Source organism: Nannobrachium achirus (assembly GCF_963921795.1).
Source record: "Nannobrachium achirus genome assembly, chromosome: 24".
Classification (NCBI taxonomy): domain Eukaryota; kingdom Metazoa; phylum Chordata; class Actinopteri; order Myctophiformes; family Myctophidae; genus Nannobrachium; species Nannobrachium achirus.
Window position 1 is genome coordinate 33,847,103 of NC_137831.1, and position 25,000 is coordinate 33,872,102.

General features: G+C 43.4%; 1 protein-coding gene across 1 annotated transcript in view; it reads right to left on the reverse strand.

Moving 5' to 3' along the window:
* LOC308280242 (neuropilin-2-like) overlaps window positions 1–25,000 on the reverse strand; it is a gene marked incomplete at its 3' end in the record, with an annotated part of 147,851 nt that overhangs the window by 20,336 nt on the left and 102,515 nt on the right. The window contains exons 9-12 of the mRNA XM_080720503.1: window positions 11,577–11,657; window positions 10,732–10,827; window positions 2,949–3,214; window positions 889–985 (exon numbers count right to left, since the gene is read on the reverse strand). Of these exons, the coding sequence (XP_080576629.1) occupies window positions 889–985; window positions 2,949–3,214; window positions 10,732–10,827; window positions 11,577–11,657 (540 nt within the window). The remainder of the gene's footprint in view (window positions 1–888; window positions 986–2,948; window positions 3,215–10,731; window positions 10,828–11,576; window positions 11,658–25,000) is intronic.

Genomic DNA, 25,000 nt, shown 5'->3' on the forward strand with positions numbered 1-25,000 from the left:
CTCGCCATCTTGATAGAATGGTATATTCCCAGGTTCCGCACAGGTGCAATGCATTATTGTTAATTGTGGCACGTTTACTAACATGCCAAGTTTAGCTGCACTTGAACAACCGTTCCAGGCTGCCATATCCAGCCCAAGAAACCGTAGAAACGGGGAAAAAATAGAATGTACTTCTTAAATAAAATGTATCATGCCTGTTGCTAAGGTATGGCAACATGACTGGTGTCTTGCACGCGCGCCACCTTAGCTTTTTCTGAACTGACGCCACTGTTAGTCCAGGCGTTTCGGGCAGTATTTTGATGAAATCGTGCACTTTATGAAAGAAGCATGAAATTTGGCACACAGTTAGAACATGCCTATGGAAAATTTTTGGCTATAGGGGCATCGCAGATTTGTCTTGGGAAACATGTGGGAGCCAATTAAAGTTGGGCTCTCATAGACTTTACTATAGAGTAAAATAATCCAAAAAATAAATATGCTTTAAGTAGCATGTGAGGGGTCAAACTAGGTGTTTTTCGGGATTCTGAATCCAATGCAAACATTTGTTTTGCAGGAAAAACATTCCTTGGGCTAAAAACGGACCCCATACAACTATGGTTTAGTGATGAGTCATCACTTTTCAAAGTTTTGTGGCGGCTGTTTCTCGGAAAGGAATGTTTTTCGTGCAAAACAAATGCTTGCATTGGATTCAGGATTATTTTTTTGGGTATTATTTTACTCACAAGTTTCCCAAGACAAATCTGTGATGCCCCTATAGCCAAAAATGTTCCATATGGCATGTTCTAACTGAGTGCCAAATTTCATTCTTCTTTCATAAAGTGCACGATTTTTGCCTGAAACGCTTGGACTATGTCTCCACGTGCGTGCAGTAGTTATTTTCAGACTCACGTGTGCACTGCTCCAGCGGGGTGTCGGAGCTCATGTGGATGTTGTCGAGCCAGACGTGTCCCACGGTGCCGTGCTCCACGAAGCCCTCCATCACCACCTGTACAGGGGAGGAGGAGGAAGGAGAGGGTGGAGGTGGAGTGAAGGATGAGAGAGAGGGAAAGTTGTGGCAAAAAGGAGAGTTGCAGGAATGAAAGGGAAAGAAGAGGGCAGGGGGGTTAGGATGACACGTTAATGCCGCTCCACAGTCACTTACCACCTCATAACTTATGAGTCATAAGTGAGAGCAATAACTGTGTTGAGCAGATGCAGTGTAATGTAGCTTATCGTCGTTGTCGGGTGGAAACCGTGTATGTCCAAAACCGTTCGTTTTGTATTCACCATTTAAAAAATGAACTAAACTAGTGAAAACAGCCGATCTATAAGCACACAAAGAGCGTTTCTCCGCCTTCTTGGCGTTTTGGAAGTAGATTCAGAGATAAAGCCGTTTCTTTGCATCAGCAAAGAACCAGAGCCTATGGAGAATAGACGCTCCATGATGCTGGCGGCCGAGTTGCATGATGGGATATGTAGTGTTTTCGCTCACCAGCGTTTAGCTGGTAACCATGGCAACAGTTAACTCGTCTGTGGACGAGATAACGGGGCCCTGGCACAGCACCCCACCCCCCACCCCCTGCCCCCTTATCTCGTTCCTGAACGTGTTTTGCTCCATGAGTATTAACACATTTCAACGACCGCCGGTTTTGCATTTTATAACTCTGAGAGTATACAAATAAAACCAAATGGTTCTGTTAAGGTTGGTTCCTCCTAACTGTCGTTAATTTAGCTGGGGACCCCCTTGGGAACCTCCCCGAGGACCCCTGGGGGTCCCCGGAGCCAAATTTGAAAACCACTGGCTTATTTCCTTCACCAGGAGTGCAACCTGGCTTGAGAAGACAGGGAAACGTAAAGCTAAGACCTTCAACCACCCTGACAAACAAGACAAAACCTTTAGAAATGATAAATGTCTTTTGTTTAGGTTTCGGGGGGTTTCTGGGAGGATTACAATACGAAGATTGCTCATTGGAGGCCAACCTTTCTAGTGTAATGGTTATTCTTTCCAGGGAACTTTTTCCAATCCCTGCAAGGTCTAAAGCACTATGACGCAACTTTAGCTGATTAAATGGTGCATAATCTGCACACAAAGTAAGGTGGAAGGCACAGAAGGGTCGTATTTAGTTTCTGAACCCGTCATGGGTGTGTTTTGGGTGTAACCAGAGCTTAATTTGTAAAGCAATAAAAGTTAATCCCTTTAGAATGGAATATTTAGGAAAGCCTTCTGAGAGCTTCCCAACCAAAGACCTTTCAAAATGGCCGCTGACCGCCCGACACGTGTGTGTTAAAGCCTAAAGGGGTGGTGCCATAGTTTTCTGTTTTGTAAGTGTTTATGGAGTTAACATTACTCCAATAGCCCCACAGGTGTGGTTATAATATGCCAATACTGTATGTCTTCCCTCTGTATTTTTGGTTTCCTCCTCAGCTGTTTGCGTGGGTAACTTCAGGTGGGTGGTGCTAAGGCCACATAAAAACATAATTTTAACACTTTTTGTACACTGCTTTCTATACACATCTTCCTCCTAATATAATCATAACACCTGTTGATCAGGTTTTAGGGGGGACAAAATCACGGCACCCCCTCTAACAAATAGCTTGCCAAAAAAATCCTTAAGACGTCTGGGAACGTCTTATCTGGTTGCCATGGTTACCAGGTAAACAGGTGCCAAATAGGGGCTGTTTTGGCACAAGGTGAGCCGCCCGCGAGCATTTCCTCATTCAGATCGGTGTCTCTGTGCTCCATTCTCTGTACTGTTTCAGACCTCTATAGACGATCCATTGTAAACAGGATCCATGTTATTGACTCCAGGCAAAGTCAGCTTCTGTTGCGGTTTGGATTAAACCTCACCACGCTAAAGATCACATGTGCGCCCGTCATTCACGCCGATGTTCGCGAGGTAAGTTCAATGCATTTAATAGTGGCGTCCCATGTGTTAACATAGGTGGTCTAACACTTCCATGGTCATTACCTGGAAGTCTTTGGGGGAGCGAGGCAGGATGGCGCGGCCCTCCTTCCAGGCGGGGCCCTGGTCGCCCCTCAGCGCCCAGAGGAGGGTCTCCTCGTGGTGGGCGTCCCGGAGCAGGACCCTCAGGCTGCCCTGGGCCTCCCCCCACAGCTGGTAGGAGAAGGCCAGGCACAGGGGCCCCGTGTCGGCCCCCACCACCGGGCTCACCAGCCGGGCTCGCTGCTGCGCCGTCTTGGGGCTGGCTTCCACCGACAGGTAGCTGTTGAGTTCTGGACACACAGAGATAAGAGGGAGAGAGAGAGAAGCATTTAAATCCATTTTTTCTTTTTTTTTAAGATTCGTTTTTGGCTTTTTATGCCTTTATTTGCTAGGATATACAGTGTTTCTCAACCTTTTCAGGCCGTTGTGACCCCCAAAATAATCATATTTTAGCTGGGGACCCCCCAACCTGACAAGCACTAAGAGTTGAGGCATTACATTTTGTATGACAGTTCTATCGTGAAAATAGCAGGTGCCGCCACCCAGCCCGTAGGTATACGTGGTGGTGGGCAGGCACTTGTTGTTAAAACCGTAAGCTTATTTTGTAGATTATTTTCCAGTTCAGGGTAAGGCTGAGCTTTTAGTACGCCGTCATCTGAGCAACACAGCTGCAACTGATCCAATTAACGATGGGTGTGAGTAGATTTAGGTGTGTATGTGTGTGAGAATGTGCAAGCACTGACCAGAGGCACATCCCTGGCCCTGGGCACATGCAAATCTTAACACACCCATCATTAGTTTTATTAGTCGCAGCTGCGTTGCTCACCACCAGGCCCGCCATGTTTTTTTTTTTTACCACTGCTGTTGTTTACCACCTGAACTGGAAAACAAATGACAAAAACCAGCCTAGGGTTTCATCCGCCTTAAGCTCATTCAGAACGGGTACACTATATTGTGTATTATTATTTTATGTTTTAACTATTGAACAATAGCAGATATACAAGCTCACAGCGCGGCACCGAGTGCCGCGCTGCGAGCTTGTAGATCTGCTATTTTAGAAAAATTGTGAAAATTAGAATTTTGACCCGATTCTATAAGTGTCTTTTGAATCCTTCAAAGGTTTTTTGAAAAACCTGTGTTTCTATGTCAGCAATCTGGCTAGCCATCGTCAAAGAAAAGGTCCTTTTCACTTAACTGGAGCTCAGTTTCACTATGTCAGTGGTTCTCAAACGTTTTCATGTGAAGGACCCCCAAAATGATATTTATTTGGCCATGGACCCGCATCTCTAAATATCTAGTTCCAGGGACCACCCAGAAGCAAAATTTGAGTTCCAAACGTTCGCTTTGAAAATCCATATACCTGTATTCAAAGATTTGCACACATTTTCACGACTTTTTCAAAAATATCAGATCTACAAGCTCGCAGCGTGGCACTCGGTGCCGCGCTGTGAGCTTGTATATCTGCTATTTTTCACTGGTTAAAGCATTCAATAATTCTAGGCCTAGCTCATTCCACCGCTGTATCGTAATATAAAAGCGTTTTTAGGGGGGTTTACAGACGTGCCATTTCAAAACTTCACGCGTCCTGCCATTGACAAGACAGTAGATTTTCATGGGATTTGCACAGAACATTGAGCTTGTAGATCAACTATTTTTAGCTATTTGTATGATCTTCACTGACTTCGAAGTTTAAATCTAACTATGAAGGTGGATTCTGCTTTTCAATGGGAATGGAGTGGATTCTTGACATTTGTGAGTTTTTTGCAAAATTAATGTCAAGAAATGCTCCATTCTCTATAACAATTAGAAAGGTAAAACAGGGAAAGAAACCTGTGAAAAAATGCATTTGCAGAACATTTTCAGTGAAAGAGCAGTGAACTGAATACTGAAGAGTTGAAACGACACATCTGTATGTGTTTGTTTAGTTTTGTTTACCTGAAATGGAAAAAATGAAATACAAACATGAACCACACATGGTTACAGCAATTTGAGGATAAGCTCTTATTCCTAAGTGTGATCATCACTGCATCAATTCATAAGTTAAAAACACTTTACAATGCAAAATAAATGAATGTGACAGACATGAAACTAACAAACAAATTAACCATCTACCCCAGACATTCTGATTCAACCTTTTTCTAATAGCTAGATCACTTATTTTAGAGCCTAACATTTTAACATTGCTGCTGCATACAAATTAATCCACACACTTGGATTAAAACTTTCTTTCTCCCTCTCTCTCACACACACGCACGCACGCACGCACGCACGCACGCACGCACGCACGCACGCACACAGATACAGATCTCATTGGAAATCCCAGCCACTAGCAGCCGTAAAACAAAGGGCCAACCAATCAACAATATACCAACAATTACTAACAGAATCATTGTCAGGCGCACAATAGGAGGGGGATGTTGACGCATAAACACACACGCCTAGCCGAAGAATGGAGCCGGGCGTACAGTCAGAGAAACCAGACCGCTGTGAGACGCAGCACTACATAAATCCCCCCTGTTCCTCTCTTCTCCCACCCTTTAAACTCTCCCAGGTGAAGTGACTTGGACACAGGGGTGTCGCACTAAATTCTGGGCCCTGGGGGTACAAGGATTCACCCACATTTTGTGCGTTAACTATTGAAAAATAGCAGATATACAAGCTCACAGCGGGGCACCGAGTGCCCCGCTGCGAGCTTGTAGATCTGCTATTTTTGAAAAAATCTTGAAAATGTGTGAGGAGTCTGAATATTTCAGATCCTTCTAAGGTTTTTTGAAAAACCTATATGTTTCTATGTCAATGGTGCTCAAACGTTTTCATGCGAAGGACCCTCAAAATGATATGTATTTGGCCCCCATCTCAAAATATTTAGTTCCAGGGACCCCCCCAGAAGCAACATTTTAGTTACAAATGTTCGCTTAAAAAAATACATATATTTAAAGATTTGCACACATTTTCACATCTTTTCAAAAATAGCAGATCTACAAGCTCGAGCTTGTATATCTGCTATTTTTCAATAGCTAAAGTATACAATAATTAAGGCCCCTCCACCTTGGGCCCTGGTAACTCAGTCCCACTTTCCCTCCCCTTGTGACACCCCTGCTTGGACAACAGGCATATTGTCCAGAGGAACAACCCAGTCGAAACACGTCTGTTTACGCCCCAGAGGATGTTTGTGTGGATATAAACCCACACAGAATTCCACCGCGACACACAGTCACACAGCATCTATGGTGGTGGGGACCGAATTGAATGGAGGGCCTACTGTATGTCGCTGCTGTCGGGTGGAAACCTTGTATGTCCAAAACCTTGTATTTATCATTTTTAAAATGATTTAGACTAGTGAAAATGGTCGATTTACAAGCACACAACGCCTCACGTCGCGAGGCGTTGTGTGCTTGTAGATCGGCTATTTTCACTAATTTTGTGCAACACTCGTATGACGACGTAGGCACTTTAATTTCGAGAAAAAAAAAACATACACATTTGAGATACAAGGTTTCTACTTGACCATGACGATATGTGCCGGTGTTTGACTCATGCACACGTTTTGTGTGTGTGTGTGTGTGTGTGTGTGTGTGTGTGTGTGTGTGTGTGTGTGTGCGTGCGTGCGTGATATATGTGAATAACGAGATCTCATGACGTGCGTGATGGAGAGTTCCTCAGTGAGGTGTCTGAGGGAGGAATTCCCTAAGTGTTTCCTGTGGGAAAATGTCCGTTATAAACAATTTGCTGATTAAATCACCTGTTATAGGAAGTGCGTTTATGTGTGTGTGTGTGTGTGTGTGTGTGTGTGTGTGTGTGTGTGTGTGTGTGTGTGTGTGTGTGTGTGTTTGCGTGCGCGCACATGAGCGAGTGTGTATCAGTGTGAGTTCTGGCAGCTGGCGGGACAGTGTGTCCCTTGGCCTCCTCACACACCTGCACCTTGTGCGTGCCATAGTGCACGTGTCCACGTGCACGTGAGCTGTGCGCATGTGCACACATGTGCACGTGCCCGCATGCACGTTCACCTCACAAAACGCCCATTGTGAATCTGTGAGTTATTTTATCGTCCGACTTAACCCACTTGAACCCTATGCATCGCTGTACTTCTGAGCATGTCATAATTTGTGAAAGATATTACGGTGAAAGTAGACAACAAGTATGCAGGTGAGACGTGACCTTTGAGACAATCTCAATGTCTCAATAGAAGAGCAGGGAAACACGTTATATCGTATTGACATACTTAACGTAAAATTACATTATATTCATAAAAGGTATAGTAGCATTGAGTAAGCACAGGTTTACAGGTGTAAAGCAGTGGGTGAAATTTGTTTTTTTGTGCGAGCACCATCACTTTGATGCTGAGACCATGGTAAAATTAATTGGGGTCAGTTGTCAGAAATATAGCAACAAAAAAAGTTTCAGCGTCAGAGGGTGCAGGAACAGGTATTTAACCCATTTAGGCCTGGGCATATTGAATGCTTTAACATTTGAAAAATAGCAGATATACAAGCTCACAGCGCGGCACCGAGTGCCGCGCTGCGAGCTTGTAGATCTGCTATTTTTTAAAAGAGTCGTGAAAATGGGTGCAAATCTTTTAATATATGTATTTTCAAAGCGAACGTTTGTAACTCAGATTTTGCTTCTGGGTGGTCCCTGGAACTAGATATTTTGAGATGGGGGTCCGTGGCCAAATAAATATCATTTTGGGGGTCCTTCACATGAAAAGGTTTGAGAACCACTGACATAGTAGTCTCTCAAGAACAGACTAACTGAGCTCCAGTTAAGTGAAAAGGACCTTTTCTTTGACGATGGCTGGCCAGATTGCTGACATAGAAACATAGTTTAGTTTTTTCCAAAAATCTTAGAAGGATTCAAAAGACACTTATAGAATCGGGTCAAAATTCTAATTTTCACGATTTTTCAAAAATAGCAGATCTACAAGCTCGCAGCGCGGCACTCGGTGCCGCGCTGTGAGCTTGTATATCTGCTATTTTTTTATATTTAAAGCATAAAATATTGCGTCATAATGTGTTCAGGCCTAAATGGGTTAATAATTGAAGCATAATAATTATCCCTGGGCTGACATGATGGCTGAGCCTCACGATAGATCTTTGGACACCACTGATCACACTTTTCCAGAGCACAATGCGGTCTGTTTGATGTTTCCAGGGGATCCAGGTCATTTCGGGACTGCATGTTACGGTGTGAACATCAGCTTTTGCAGAGACTTGAAACGTGAGATGGTTTATGCCAGCTGGGAACGTGACCCATTTTTATGGGTTGTGAGTACCAGTATTTCTTATTTATTTGCACTAGACTGGTGCCCGTTGGGCAGAATAGTCACCATTGACGTCTAGTCGTGCAATACCTGTTGTATCCATCTGTCCAAGTGTCCAAGCCAGTCTTGTGAGGTCAGTACTATGACGTCAGAGTACAGACAGACATCAGACAGACGGACATTCGGTAAATTAATAGTTAGATGTTGTATTTTTGTGTGTGTTTTCTATACATATACTGTATTAGGGCACCGTACTGGTTATTATTACTTCAAAAGACTCCAAATCTTTAACGAAAAGAAAAAGTAGTGAAAATAGCAGATCTACAAGCTCACAACACATCACATTGAGATTGTATATCTGCTATTCTCACTATTTTGGGTCCCGTAGACGCCAGACAAACCTCTTTTGGGTCTCGAGCTAAAACGTTTGTAAAGCACTGGTTTATCCAACATAGCGATCATCATGATGTGTTAGATTTTCTTGTAAAACATTAAGCTAGGGAGTCACTTGAATTGATTTCAAAGTGCAAATTGGTTGGGAAAGTCTGGCCGAAAACCGTCCCGTGAGAAAAGATTGATTAACAAATGAAACTCATTAGCCTACTTTGACTCAATTATTCAGGTTAGCTCAGTAAAGTTTTAATGATCATGGAGAAAGTAGACGGACAAAGTCTTAAAATAAAAGCCAGTCATTGGATATGATTATACAATATATCCTTTAACTCATTGAGTGCCACCCTAGTCACCACTAGAGGGCGCCCAGTGGCCATAGAAAATCCCATAGAGATATGCTGGTATATGCAGAAGCCCTGCAGCCATGACTTGCCTGAACACTTTCCTTTGTGCATGTACAGGAAGAGGATGAAGTTAGCTTGAAGTTAGCTATTGGCTACCAAGCATTTTAGAAGCCTTATTTTCGTCAACTTAGCCATGATTAAACCTTGCACACCTCATGCATGGGAAAAAAACAGAGAAGAATGAGCTCTAAAAAATCCAATGCAATCCTGGATTGAATTGGAGTGGATTTGTGCAGTTTGTTCACAGCTTTCAAACAAAAAAATCCGATTGGAAATCCGTTCAGGCATTCTTGAGATAATCACCATTATGTTTTACATGTTATGTAAACAAACATGGCTGCCCTGTATGTTAGATGGGGTTGTATGGGGGTGGAACATGCAAAATCGCGATTGAAATCATGTTCACTAGATTTGATGGGGTTTTAAAGCCGAACTAGTTCGGGATCGGCACTCTGCGATACGCTAATAAAGCCGAACTAGTTCGGGATTGGCACTCAATGAGTTCAATGTCTCTCTCAAAATCTGTTCCTTTTTAATGTAATTAAATAAATAAAGGAACAATTCATTCACACTTCAGGAATCAAACCATGAGACGCCACATTTCCATCTAGGGCTACTTTGTAGCTTATTATTACCAGTAAGACCTAATTAAGACCTAATTGGGAGATAAGCGCCTGTCAGGTCGCATACACATACTTTAGAAGGCAATGGTAGCCAATCAGGAGGGAATATGGGAAATGGGACAGATCCATGTTGATGACATGACTTTAGAGATGCTGTGTACCGCTTTGCGTGATTTTAGGGCAAAATCTGTAGGAGCAGTGTCCAAAAATGTGTTTTGCAAGAATCGGCCTCATGGTGGCGCTAGAAGAGGGCCATGTGAGAAATGAGGGGTGGAGTTTGGCATGGATAGGGGCAATTTTGTACTCTGCTTTTGGTACTTTAAGTACATTTTGATACCAAAACCTTTGTACTTTTACGCAAGTACATTTTTTATTCCGGACTTTTACCTGTAACAGAGTATTTTACTTTTAGTCAAGTAGAAAAAAACTGTATTTTGTAGGGAGTGGGACATTCCAGAGAGGAGATGCCGTCCCCTGCTCGTCATTACTGCAGGGCACATTCCCCCGATGATGATCACCACCACACATCTGCGCCCCCTTGAAGGGATAATGATTCACTTTCCCTTTCATACACCCTCGCGGTTAACAAGCGAAGCTCTCGACGTATTCATAAAAGATACAGCAAAGGGTTTTTTTTTTTTCTCCAGGGATTTTGAGGACAGGGATTTATTCTTGTGTAGCCTTTACTATATGGATTTATTTTTTCTCGCTTCTAATTCATAAGCAGCGGCCCTCAAACTTTTTAGCTCAAGAACCCAAAAGAGAAAGCACATGGTTGCCCGGGACCCAAACTAGTGAAAATAGCACATCTGCAAGCTCACAACGCTGTTGCAAGCTTGCAGATCCTTCCTTCAATGCATGAGCAGTCCAAGACGCTTCTTATCACCTGACGGAGGAGTTTCCCCAGTACGACGTAGCGTGTGGAAGGAACACCTTATTCCAACCAGCTCCTTTGCCCTTCAACAGGCATTCCGGCTCACCAGACAGTATAGAGACCAGGATTTACTGCATGTTTTTTGTGAGGGTACCTACCCTAGGGGACATGGGGAGAACATGCAAACTCCACACAGAAAGGCCCTTTCACCCTCTCAAAGGCTATAGGGACAGTGATGGGGACACACACTCACCGTGGTGATGCAGGGACCACAGGAGAGGTGCGTTGGGGTCATGCGTCCACCCACACAGGCCCTGCTCAAAGTCACACGCACCCTGGGAGCCTGCTGCTGGGAGGGGGGGGGGGGGGGGAGAGAGAGAGAGAGAGAGAGAGAGAGAGAGAGAGAGAGACAGAGAGAGAGAGAGAGAGAGAGAGAGAGAGAGAGAGAATATCAGTCAGTCATTACGGAGCAAGAAGGAACATTCAGTGTTGCTTTGAATGATAATGAATGCTATGAGATGCTCCAGTACTCGTGCGCTCATTATTTTACACACAGGTCATCGTCCACTTATGCAGTGGTGTAATTTAAAGCAACTAAGTGCAGTTACAGTTATAAGATCTTGATCATCATATACTTCTACTCCGCTACATATTGCACAATTTGACCCCATTTGTCAAATGCATTCATTTGACAGTTTAGTTACTCAAAAATACACGACCTACAATCTCACAACACGTCACATCGTGATGAGTTGTGAGCGTGTAGATATTCTAGATAATATCAAATAGCATTTTTTAATGGCCGATAAATATAGTCAAATAACATCATATATGATTCTGGAAGTACATTTTGCTACTTTGAATATAATTGTTTTCAAGCTACAAGTATTTTCTGGACTATAAGGCGCACCTGACTATAAGGCGCACTGTCAATGAATGGTCTATTTTCAAACTGTTTTCATATATAAGGCGCACTGGACTATAAGGCGCACTGTAGTTTTTTGAGAAAATTAAAGGCTTTTAAGTGCGCCTTATAGTCCGGAAAATACGGTAATTCAGCTGTACAATTGGAGCACATCCAGTGGCAGCAGATCTCACCTGTTGTTGACATGGGGGCGGTGCTGGTTTCCATGCCAGCAGGCAGGGTGGGCGTGGCGGTGTCCGGCGGGGTGCTGGTTTCTATGGAAACAGAGACAAACACAGGCTCGGTCACATGTCTACCTTAAAGGTGGTTTACACTTAGCTGCATGGCAGTCCAACCAAACAAATTGCTGATTTACAAGTTCACAGGGATACGTAAACAGACCAACATACGGTATAAGTGTATACAGGGTATCTGAACATTTATAAAGTGACAATTTAAAGACTTTAAAGACCTTTTTAGTACCTCTTGTCAAACATTGGTAGTATTGTCAAATATTAGAGGCAGAACTTGTGAAAGTAGCAGATCTACATGTTCTATTTTCAAAATGGAATAGATCGAGTCAAATTAAATGTAATGCCAACTCCTACAATTCCAAGTGCTTGTGCAGGTCCCCAGTTAAAATGTGATTATTTTGGGGGTCGCGGCCTGAATAGGTTGAGAACCACTGTAATAGACAACCTTCAGCCAGTTGATGTTGCACCCCTAACACCTCTAAGGTTTCCTATTTCCCTGACTCACATCTGAAAGGCAGCAATAATGCAGTTTACAAGTTTACAACACTGCGCTACCTCGCAGCGTTCCTTTGGGGACAAATGAAATGAAATACCGTTGGCAATAAAAGAAGAGAAGCACTTGGATAAAGACACGCTTCAGCATAGAGAGGTCAAACGTAGCGTTCATTTTGGACCCGAAAAAATCATGAAAGAAATTTTAGTGGTACTTTTATTACACTTTTCTTTTTTTGACACATTTGAAAGTATAGCTTCTCAGTTCTGGGTTTCCATTACCCAGACTTAGTATCATTGGTGGACCAAGCACTCAAATGTTTTACTTAAATATACGTATCAATGCTGTTAAACTTTTAAAAGTACTTGAGTAAAAAGTAAAAAAATATTGGTATCAATATGTACTAAAAGTACAAAAAGTAGAAAGTACTAATTATGCAAAATGTCCAAATTCACAAGTAGTCCGTAGGATAATGACCAGATTTTAGGTGAATCGTTCACTTTTTCATACAAGCGTGAAAATTGGTACACTTGTACAGTTTGGGGCCCTGAACATTTTCAGATATGGAGCCATCGCAAAAACGCCCCCTGGTGGCGATGGCGGCCATTTTACTTTCCACCATTACCAATTAATGTATTTTACATCATAACTCCTGAACTAAACATGATAATACCGAATATATGAGGTCTAAACCTATGTTTTGATGGTCAAGGATTCCATTGATATCATGTACAACATCATAAACTGTTCAGGTGAATAGTTAATGGTCATTTCGGTGATGTTTTGAGGTAGTCTGCTGGTTTTGTTCGAACATTTTTCACTTTTTCATAAAAGTATGAAATTTGGTACACTTGTACAGTTTGGGACCCTGAACATTGTCAGATATGGAGCCATCGCAAAAACGCCCCCTGGTGGCCATGGCGGACATTTTAATATCCACCATTACCAGATAATATATTTTGCGTCTTATCTCCTGAACCATACATGATAATACAGAATATGTGATGTCTACACCTATGTTTTAATGGTCAATGATTCCATTGATAATGTGTACAACATCATAAACTGTCCAGCTGAATAGTCAATAGTCAATTCAGTGATGTGAGATGGAAATCAAAATATTTCGTTTCTGTTGCATACATGTTGTTTTAGAGTTTTAGCTTTGCCCCTGATAATATAGTGAGAGCAGAGCAATATTCAATATGACAATAACAAATTAGCTTTAAATAATGTATTATTATTATTATTAAAGGTTTATTTAAAAGATTTTATTTCAGAAATAGTTGGTTTTGTTGTTGTTAGAACATTTTGGTTTCATTTTCTTTGTAATTGATTTCTTAACTGTTCTGCTGCCCTTGACGATCCTCACCGTCATTAACTCATACAGTGCCAGGCGACTTTTAGAGCAACTTTCTCACTATGGAGTTCCCTGCCAAGCGACTTTGGGCAACTTTTACTTAGGAAAAAAAAAAAAAAGTTTTTTTTTTTTTTTTTTTGGACCCAATTAAATCTAGTAAACATGATTTCAATCGCGATTTTGCATGTTCCACCCCCCATACAACCCCATCTTTCAAACATGGCAGCCATTTTTGTTTACATCTGAAGAAAACATTATGGCTGATAAATCATGAATGCCTGAACGGATTTCCAATCTTTTTTTTTTGTTTGAAAGCTGTGAACAGCCTGCACAAACATGGTGCATGATCTGTGCATGGGCGTGCATGATCTGTGCACTATAAATTACATGGGAGTCTATGGAGGCTTCTGGCACTAGTGCCACTCGAGGGGCATTTTAAATTGGCAGTAAGTGAGTTAAAACCGGTTACTACACGACGCCATTGACAGCGCTCACCGTCAATCTTACTGTATTTACAGTAAATGTATTAATACTTACAGTATGTAGCTCCGGTCGCGGCCGCATCGGTAATGTCCGCGATTTGTTTAAAACGCACGTTGGGCGTGCACGCGAAGTGAAGCTCCTCCATGTTAAGTCAATGGAGAGGCCCATAAAGAGACTTCATTTACTCCAAATAAGACTTTTAAACCCAAAGCACAGCTCCAAACAACAATAGCAAGGCAAGCCTGGCGGCCGCCATGACACACTGTCACATGACACATGTCATGTGACTAGATGACGTAATCGTTGATGTCATTCAACAGTCCGTGTGTGTACACACATTCCAGGCAGGCCTTTCACAATAAGAGCGTGTGCTAATGGGCAGATCTGCGTGGCGTCAAAGAAAAGTTAACCCTTCATACCCTGCAGCACTAATTGTGTTAAGCACATATATTTCATTTCATATTTTTCCTAGTATTGATTTCATGTTTCATGCATGTTTTTTTGTTTGACTGATGTATTGTTGTCGTTGTTGATGACAATGAATATATTCTTCAATCTTCACTGTCTTCTTTACAGCCTCCTCCACATTGACACTATGCTGTGCACTATAAGGAGGCTTTTTTGCATTTATTTGCAGCCTTTCTTGCAGCCACAACTCAAGAGCTCAATAGCTTGGCTTGCCTGTGGAAGAATTGACCACAATGGTCTCCAATTAAGTGGGTACATCTACGTCCAACCCCAGTCTGTTGGAGATGGTATATCTGGTGCCACCTCAAATGTTTGTCCCCAACAGTGTACTCTTGGTACACTGTTCTTTTGAGGTGCTGCACCAGTGCATCCTTAGTTGGGGGTATATGCCCCTCACTCTTCCTTTTTTTGTGAATAATTCAAGATGAGCTTGATTGATGTCAAGTTGGCTGCTGGTGCGATCGTAGGCGAGAATTGTGTAGCGTTCCATAACGGAAATGACTTGCTCTGGAATTGGTTTTAAAGCCTTTGACAGAGCCATGAAGGCCTCTGTTGCCACGTCAAAGGCATTCCAGGTTTCCCATGCTTTCTTCTTTCCCCTGGTTGCAAATGCAGATACTGTGTCACAGCCAGCAAAGGCATGGAACACAGGAAGAGCCATGGATTTGTCAGGAGTGGACCCAGAGTTTTGGCAATCTCATGGGCAGGTATAGTGTCTGAAGTGTTTTTTTTTACAGTCCCAAATGCCACCCAGCAAGCTTGGTCTTGAGTTATTCACAAAAAAGGAAGAGGAGAGCAACTAAGCCCCCAACTAAGGATGCACTGGTGCAACAACTCAAAAGAGCAGTGTACCAAGGAGTACACTGTTGGGGACAAGCATTTGAGGTGGCACCAGAAATGCCATCTACAACAGACTGGGGTTGGACAAACCCACTTGATTGGACAACAATCAATCAATCAATCAATCAATCAATCAATCAGTCAGTCAAACAAAAAAACATGCATGAAACTTGAAATCAATACTAGCAAAAAAACATGAAATATATGTGCTTAAGAAATAAATTTGAACAAGACAATGAAACCAAATGTATGCAACAGACGCAAAATATTGTGATTTCCTTCTCACATCACTGAATTGACTATTAAATATTCAGCTGGACAGTTTATGATGTTGTACACATTATCAATGGAATCATTGACCATCAAAACATAGGTGTAGAAATCACATATTCTGTATTATTATGTATAGTTCTGGAGATAAGACGCAAAATACATTATCTGGTAATGGCGGATATTAAAATGCCCACCATGGCCACCAGGGAGCTTTTTTGCGATGGCTCCATATCTGACAATGTTCAGGGTCCCAAACTATACAAGTGTACCAAGTTTCATACTTTTATGAAAAAGTGAAAAATGTTCGGACAAAACCAGCGGACTACCTCATAACATCACCGAATTGACCATTAACTATTCACCTGAACAGTTTATGATGTTGTACATGATATCAATGGAATCCTTGGCCATCAAAACATAGGTCTAGACATCATCTATTCTGTATTATCATGTTTTGTTTAGGAGTTATGATGCTAAATACATTAATTGGTAATGGTGAAAAGTAAAATGGCTGCCATGGCCACCAGGGGGCGTTTTTGCGATGGCTCCATATCTGAAAATGTTCAGGGCCCCAAACTGTACAAGTGTACCAGGTTTCATACTTTTATGATAAAGTGAAAACAGTTTGGAAAAACATGATCATTAACTATTTTTCTGAATGGTTTATGATGTTGTACATGGTATTATTGTAATCATTGACCATCAAAACATAGGTGTAGACATCATCTATTCTGTATTATCATGTTTGGTTCAGGAGTTATGATGCTAAATACATTAATTGGTAATGGTGGAAAGTAAAATAGCTGCCATGGCCACCAGGGGGCGTTTTTGCGATGGCTCCATATCTGAAAATGTTCAGGGCCCCAAACTGTACAAGTGTACCAAATTTCACGCTTGTATGAAAAAGTGAACGATTCTCGTCACTATCCTCCAGACTAAAGTAAATATATAAAATGTCGCACATCTACAAGCTCACAATGCATCACATCGTTAATGCATTTTTTGTAATAATAATCAAAATCTACGAACTCAAACAAGCTGTCAAATAATTGTAGAGGAGTAAAAAGTACAATGTTTTCCTCTGAGAAGTAGTGGAGCAGAAGTAAAAGTACTGAAACTGGAAATATTCCAGTGAAGTCAAATTATAAAAAATAATGCATTTAAGTACAGTACTTGAGTAAATGTTCTTAGTTACTTTGCACCACTGTTAGCATCACCTCCAGAACAGGGCCCAAACTAGCTTCTGAGAGCCTTATCAGATACAGAGTCATAACGTATGGAAACAAACCTCGAACTATGAAATATGCTTCGCGGCACGGTTCATTTTGGTATAATAGTGTCATCGTGATCCCACCCCTTCCCCCTCCCCCTAACCAATCACATCCATCCCCCCCACAGAGTGAGATTCCTGGCAGGGGCTGGCAGAGATAGCTACCAAGGCCCCCCGGTGGCCCCTCAACCCCTGGCGGGGGGCCCTCGACATGTTGTGTCTGAATCTGTCTCTCACACACACACACACACACACACACACACACACATAGACAGACAGACACACACACACACACAGTGGCTGATGGATAGATGAGAATAGCTAAACTCCCCTCGACCTTGGACAGAAAGATTGCACTCCGGGCCCCTCACTAGCAGTCTCGCACACATGCACAGGGGCGTCACAAGGGGAGGGGGTGGGACTGAGTAACTAGGGCCCAAGGTGGAGGGGCCTTCATTATTTTATATTTTAGCTATTGAAAAATAGCAGATCTTGCGAGCTTGTAGATCTGAAAAGTCGTGAAAATGTGTATAAATCTTAGAATATGTGTATTTTCTAAGCGAACATTTGTAACTCAAATTCTGCTTCTGGGAGGGTCCCTGGGACTAAACATTTTGAGATGGGGGTCCGTGGCCAAATACATATCATTTTGGGGGTCCTTCACATGAAAAAGTTTGAGCACCACTGACGTAGAAACATAGTTTTTTCCAAAAAACCTTACTTGCACAAGTTTTCACGATTTTTCAAAAATAGCAGATCTACAAGCTCACAGCGCGGCACTCGGTGCCGCGCTGTGAGCTTGTATATCTGCTATTTTTCAATAGTTAAAACACAAGATAACGCAGTGAATCCTTGTACCCAGGGCCCAGGATTTGGTGCGACACCCCTGCACATGCACGCACGCTCGCACGCACGCACACACACACACAGACTTCCGCCACCGCTCCCCCATTTGTTATTGAGTGGCTGCCTCCCCCTCAGTTCATAACTCACACACAATCGGGAGGAGAGGGGAGGAGGGAGCAGCAGAAAGTGAGAGGTGATGACTTCTTCTGGCCTCCCCTGACATCCATTCAGACACACATGGATCAAAACCACAAACAACACACACACACACATCAATCGTGAGCATTACGCTCATTAAAACACACATGCAGAAAGACACACACACGCGTGCACGCATGTTTGTGTTACCGCACTTGTGAGGACATCGATGTTTTAGGGGGCGGCGCTTTTATGAATCCTGTTTCTTTTGGAAGTTTTTACCCCCAAAACCCTACAGCAGAAAATAGACGATCTACAAGCTCGCTACAATGTGTCGCAGTGTGAAGCGTGGTGAGGCGTTGTGAGAATGTGGTGAGGCTATTTTCAAAATGTCTGCCTCTAATATTTGACAATTTGGCCAATGTGTAATTTGACATTTTAGAGGTATTAAAAAGTTCTTAAATCGTCACTTTAGAAATGTGCAGATACACTTAAACTTCATGTTGGTTTGTTGAGAAAACAACGTTTCACATTAAGCCAATCATCTGGGGACCCCCCAAAATATTTGGGGACCAGGTTGAGAACCACTGGTCTAGCGGTCCAGGCACCTAGGCTCATAGGCTCGATTCGAGTCCCGTTCCCGACGATCTTTACACTATGTCTCTCCCCGTTTCCTGCCTATCTACAGTGTAAACTACAAATACAGCCAGAAAAGCTCCCAAAATATTCTCCATATATGTCCATTTCTCACATTTGTGGGGACATTTGGCCCGCACAAGTATAGTAATACAAGTACACACACACACACACACACACACACACACACACACACACACACACACACACACACACACACACACACACACACACACACACACACACACACACACACACACACACACACACACACACACACACACACACACATGTTGAGCAGACACCAGTAGGAATGTGCAGAGGGGTTCAAACCTCTGGCATTATGAGGAGCAGATGGTGTGTGTGTGTGTGTGTGTGTGTGTGTGGTGTGTGTGTGTGTGTGTGTGTGTGTGTGTGTGTGTGCGCGTGCGTGCGTGCGTGCGTGCGTGCGTGCGTGTTTCTTCGGGTCACGCCGCCTTTTCAGCCATAATTCACCTCACATCCAAAATGTGACCGCCCGCAAGAGAATCCTCGCCCACGCCTCGCCGCCTCGCCTCGCGCGCCCAACGGGGAAGACCTTCCTGTCGGCTATTCTCGTCCCACGGATTCTTTCAAGGCGCAGCTGTGAACGTTTGACTCGTTCCGTCTTCCATTTCGCGTTACGTCAGGATATGCCACGACGGCGTAAAAACATAATCCTTCTACGGGTCAAAATAGTGAATAATTCAAAGCTTTGGAGGTCCAGGTTAGTGGGTTAGGCCACATGGGAACGTAACTACAGACAGTACACTTATACGATAACAGGAAAGAGTTTTAACGTTTGCAGGTTCTGCAAACTTCTCGGATGAGTAAAAACATTGCTGGCACATTCGGTGCCTATGTCATTTTCAATAAAAAATATTGTTTGAGTTTCCCGAGTTATTCCCACTGTTCCAGGCCGCCATGCCCGAGTTTCCCAAGCTATTAGATTAATTAGATTTAATTCAAAACAATCAAAAATCGGATCGCCGAAAAATCGGCTTCCTAAGTGCCCCAAAAACAGTGCTTCCTGTTTGGTGAAGATCGCGGCGTTCTTTCAATCACAGCCATTTTTTAATGGCAGTAAATGAGTTACCACAACGCCTGCCGCCATAGCCTGTCGTTTTATTTTGAAGAGCCCCGGAAGCCACGTGCGTGTGCACATGTGTAGTCTTACGATTACAGGAAGGAGGTCAGTTTGTTTACAAACGGTCGCGAAACTAAAATCCTAACCGCGGCGAACCATCACGATTGAGTGTAGCCGTGAAAAAGAGCATCTCTCTGCCTTTTCGGCGTTATTTGCAACTTATTCAGAGATACAGCCGTTTTTATGTTACAGCATAGAATAGGAGTCAATGAGCACTGGCAAGTGAGTCAGTAGGTTACACCAGCCATGACAACACACTATGACAGGGGTCTTCAACGTTTTCAGGCCAAGGACCCCTTAGTTGAGAGAGAGATGAAGCAGGGACCCCCACTATACCTTATCATAGATTCCATATAGTTTCATTGTTTGACAGCACAATTGTCAGTGAATTTTGGATTCATGTCAATGTGTGTTTTCAGATGTTTACCACTTGAACTGTCAATATTAAATAAACTTTACCTTTCACTCTGTACTGCTCTTTTCCCCCTCTACACGAAAGCTCTTTGCCAAAAATAGCAGATCTACAAGCTCCCAACGCCTCGCAGCGCGAGGCGTTGTGAGCTTGTAGATCAGATATTGTTGGCTAAAGTTCTCAGAATATGGACACTAGGGTTCAAGTTGGTTAATACAAAAAAGAAGAAAAAAAAAGTTTCTATCACTAAAAGATTTGGAGGACCCACTGTCGCAACTCTGAGGACCCCCTAGGCGTCCCGGACCCCCTGTTGAAGACCCATGCACTATGACTTCAACCACTAGCGTCCCCATCCCTAAAACGTGTGCGTCCCTAGCCTGTAGCTTTTTCCCCTAACTGTATTTTCACACTTTCTTTTTTATAGGACAGTTTAGATTGAGACTGAATGACACACAGAGGCAGCTCGCTCCAAAGAGAAATACCCGATCGAATAAATATATCATGTCTAAGTGGTTAAGCCTCCAACATCAATCGGCACTCCATGTGCAGTCATTTTTCTGCGGAAAAACAATCTGTTTCGCTCGATGTGTAGGGCCTTTGATCAGGGCGATGTAATTGAAGACACTGCTCCTTAAGTCATTCAGAACGGGTACGCATTGTTGCGTATTATTATTTGATGCTTTAACTATTGAAAAATAGCAGATATACAAGCTCACAGCGCGGCACCGAGTGCCGCGCTGCGAGCTTGTAGATCTGCTATTTTTTAGAAGTCGTGAAAATTTGAATTTTGACCCGATTCTATAAGCGTCTTTTGAATCCTTCTAAGGTTTTTTTAAAAAACCTAGGTTTCTATGTCAGCAAGCTGGCTAGCCATCGTCAAAGAAAAGGTCCTTTTCACTTGACTGGAGCTCAGCTAGTCTGTTCTTGAGAGACTATATGTCAGTGGTTCTCAAACCTTTTCATGTGAAGGACCCCCAAAATGATATGTATTTGGCCACGGACCCCCATCTCAAAATATTTAGTTCCAGGGACCTCCCAGAAGCAAAATTTGAGTTACAAACGTTCGCTTTAAAAATACATATGTTCAAAGATTTGCACACATTTTCACAACTTTTTCAAAAATAGCAGATCTCAGTGCCGCGCTGTGAGCTTGTATATCTGCTATTTTTCAACAGTTAAAGCATTCACTAATTCTAGACCTAAATGGGTTAAGCTGTGTTCTTACATCCAGCCCCTAATCGTTCGGCCTGCTTTGTCTCAGCTCGGGGCTTAAAACTCGAACAAGCGACATTGTGTTTTTGTTTTCCTGACGTCTCGTGACATCACGGTCGAGCCGAGAGCAGAGAGCCCGCCGACACGCTCGCCCGGGCAAACACACGCAAACATCTGGAAGCAAGGCCTCGCGGCGGCGCGCATCTGGCCGCGACTGGAACACATCATCGCTTGTGTCGAACCGCGGCTGCGACCGCCGCCGATGTCTGGCAGAAAACCTTGTATCTCTGGTCTTTGGACTTTTTAAGTTTCCTCTCTAGATTAACAAACTATTTCATCATACGACAGTGACACACAAGATTAGCAACACTAGCCGAGCTACAGGCTCTCGAAATGTCACGTTGCGATAGGTTTGAGCTTGAAAGTAAGCCATTTACCATGAGAGGGAGTGGGTTCTTGGCTGGTAAATCAGCCAACAACCCACGACCTCGAATGGTAAATTGCTTTTCTACCACTTTTACCATATAAATGAAAGAAAACACAGTTGTAACTTGCAAGGATCTTTAGTTACAATCATTAATTGTTTCAGTGGGCGGGGTCCAGGAGCCAACTCAAGGTTGTTGTCTGATTTACCACTGTTTTAAGCCAATCAGAATCCAGTATTTGAACACATAAAGTGGTAGAACTTGTAGTTTTAAACAATGTTGATAGTCAAAGTGACTGAACTATGATGAACTGAATACAAGGGAGGATGGGACCACATTGTGAACAAGCCCTCAGGCCTTTTTGAGTTATCCTTTTGGCGACCTTATGTACAGATGTGCCGTTTCAATGTGTTGCTTTTCAAATTTTTATGGAAAACAGAGCTTATTTTTGCAGAAACAAGCAAAAATACCTGATCTACAATCTAAATGTTCTGCAAATCCCCTGAAAATCTATACTGTGGTGCCATTCAGCGTCATTATGTTAGTTTCATGAGGAGTAACAGTTTTGGACATACAAGGTTTCCGCCTGGCGCATCCTTTAATGGTGGTTTCAGTCGCGGGCGCGGCAGCCATCAGCACCTTAACACCACGCAGACCAAAGCAGACCAAAAGGCCACGTTGGCTCGACGGTCACTCAACACAGGCTTCGGGAAAACAAACAAGAAGCAGAGAAAACACAGAATGCCTCTATTCTTAGAGAAACAGACCCGAATTGCAACTGTACTTGGTCTGCTGCAGTGTCGTCGACTAGAACTATCATGAAAAATGATTGTTGACTACCTTTTTTCACTGACAAAAACTACGTGTGGAGCCTTGTCCCGGATGTTTTAGGGAAAAGGTTCAGACAGCTTCCCTGAGTGCTACAGCAGCTGATCTGAGATCTGAGGCTAGTCCTGGCGAATGTTCGCCCGATAATAGTGGGGTTTCAAGGCTATCTGGCTGATGCGCAGATAATGTTGAACGTCGAGCACCACAGGCAGGGACGTGTAGAGAATGTTAGAGAGGCAGGGGCTGAAATTTCTAAAAGGGCCTTTTGGTGAAAATATCGAAAATAGCAGACCTCCAAGCTCACAACGCGTCGCAAGGCAACGCGTTGTGAGCTTGGAGGTCGGCTATTTTCGGAGCTTGATACCACACTGAAGTAAGCATAATTAAGTCAATAATGGAGATGTGGCGTAAAGGCAAGGATTTCTACAGAGAGAGGGCAATTCTTTCAACACAAGATGCTCACGTTCAGGAGTCCGGACAAGACATTTCTCTTGAATGCTGCCTTCATGTATGGCATGGAAAGAGGGCATTTGAATTTCTTTCACCATAGTAAAAACTGCATTCAAGGTCTGGAGAGAGCACTTTTTGAGACGTTGCGACGTGTTGTGAGCTTGGAGGTTGGTTATTTTCGGTACTTGATACCACACTAAGCAAAGCATTAAAAAAGGCAATACTGGCGATGTGGTGTACAGCTTGGATTTCTACACTGTGAGGGCAATTCTTTCAACATAAGACGCTACATTCAATTCAGGAGACTTTGGACAAGGCAATTCTCTTGATTGCTGCCTTCAGGTATGGCACAGAAAGCGGGCATTTGCATCTCTTTCACCATAGTAAAAACGGCATTCATGGTCTGGAGAGGGCACTTGTTTTTTACAGACGGTTAAAAGGGCAGGGGCTCAAGCCCCCTTTGATGTCTGTGTGTGCACGTGCCTGACCGCAGGTCTCGAGCCGCTTTGTTTTTAAATCCGCCAAAGGCGATGATGAGAGGCACTCTGGCGTGACAGCACGCGCGGCGTGACACTCGATTGATTCGCCTCGGGAGGGGGAAGCTCGCCGTCCCGGCCTAAAACGAGCGCGCGGCCCGGCCTCGCCGTGAGGCGGCAGACATGAAAGGAAGGAGGGAGGAGGGGCGGGGGTCCCCGGCCCGCCCGCAGCTGGTGACGGCTCCTGACATTAGCCGGGCGTTAATGTCACGTCCTTTATGTTTGTCATTAGCCCACCTAATGAGATTATTTTACTACCGCCAGCAACACGCCGCGTTCACACGCGCGCGCGCGCGCGTACTAACATGCCCTTGTTGGTGGACTGGAAAGTAACTAAGCACATTTACTTGAGTACTGTACTTAACTCATTCACTGCCAAGAATATATCTCTGCTGTCAGGCCGAAACCTCCTAACTCCAAAATGTACATTTTCGGGAATAGATGAGCTCTAGTGGAGTTAGGAGGTTTTGAACCGAAGGGCTTTTTACTGCTTTTCATTGGTTCAATATTATTTTAACCAACACACAGACGTTAAGGTTGTTCAATAGCACATATTTATGAAAAAAAGAGAGGGACAATCGGGTGGAGTTAGCTGGTTTGGCAGAAAGTGTGGAGTTAGTAGGTTTTGTCCCCCAAGCACTTTTTCTACTTTCCATTGGTTCAATATTATTTTAACCCACACTCAGCTGTAAAGGGTGTTCAATAGCCCTGATTTATGCCAAAAAAAATCAAAAACCTCAAAAATGGAGTCAAGAGGTTTTGGCCAGACAGTGACCATTATGTATTTTTAATGATATGGGGACCCCACTGCCAAAATATTTAACCAAAATAGCCCTCACTGCCGCGTTATTTGGAATCGCACATGAGTTCTGGGCAAGCCCATGGAAGCTTTTGATTGGCTGAACTGGCGCTAGGGAGCGCTCCTTTTTGTTCGCTTGGACCGCACAGAGGTGCGATCACTTAAACCTAACCCTAACCCTAACTCTAACCCTAACCTTAACCTCAGTAAAACTATGCCTAAACCTAACCCTAACCCTAACCTTAACCTCAGTGAAACTAACGCTGGTGAGTAACTAACCTGCCGACGGGCGTGAAAACAAACAGCTCCGCCCAGAACTCATGTGCGATTCCAAATAACACTGCCACCTATTGCCACGATATGCCTATTGTTTTTTTTTTTTAAAGTAGTCACAGAATATATTTCTGTATTTTTTTCGATACACACATACGCGCGCTCGCGCGTCTCCATTAGGATTCCGGGCAGCCTGTTCACAATATGCTTCCAAAGGTCACGTCCTGTCACTGTGTGAACACTGACCTTTCCACCGCGTGACAGCTAGAGGTGTCAGGGGCAATGTCACACAGAGAGAGAGAGAGAGAGAGAGAGAGAGAGAGAGAGAGAGAGAGAGAGAGAGAGAGAGAGAGAGAGAGAGAGAGAGAGAGAGAGAGCAGGGACATGCAGAGAATGTTAGAGAGGCAGGGGCTGACATTCAGGGACGTGCTGGCCATTGGGAAAAGCGGGACAACTCCCG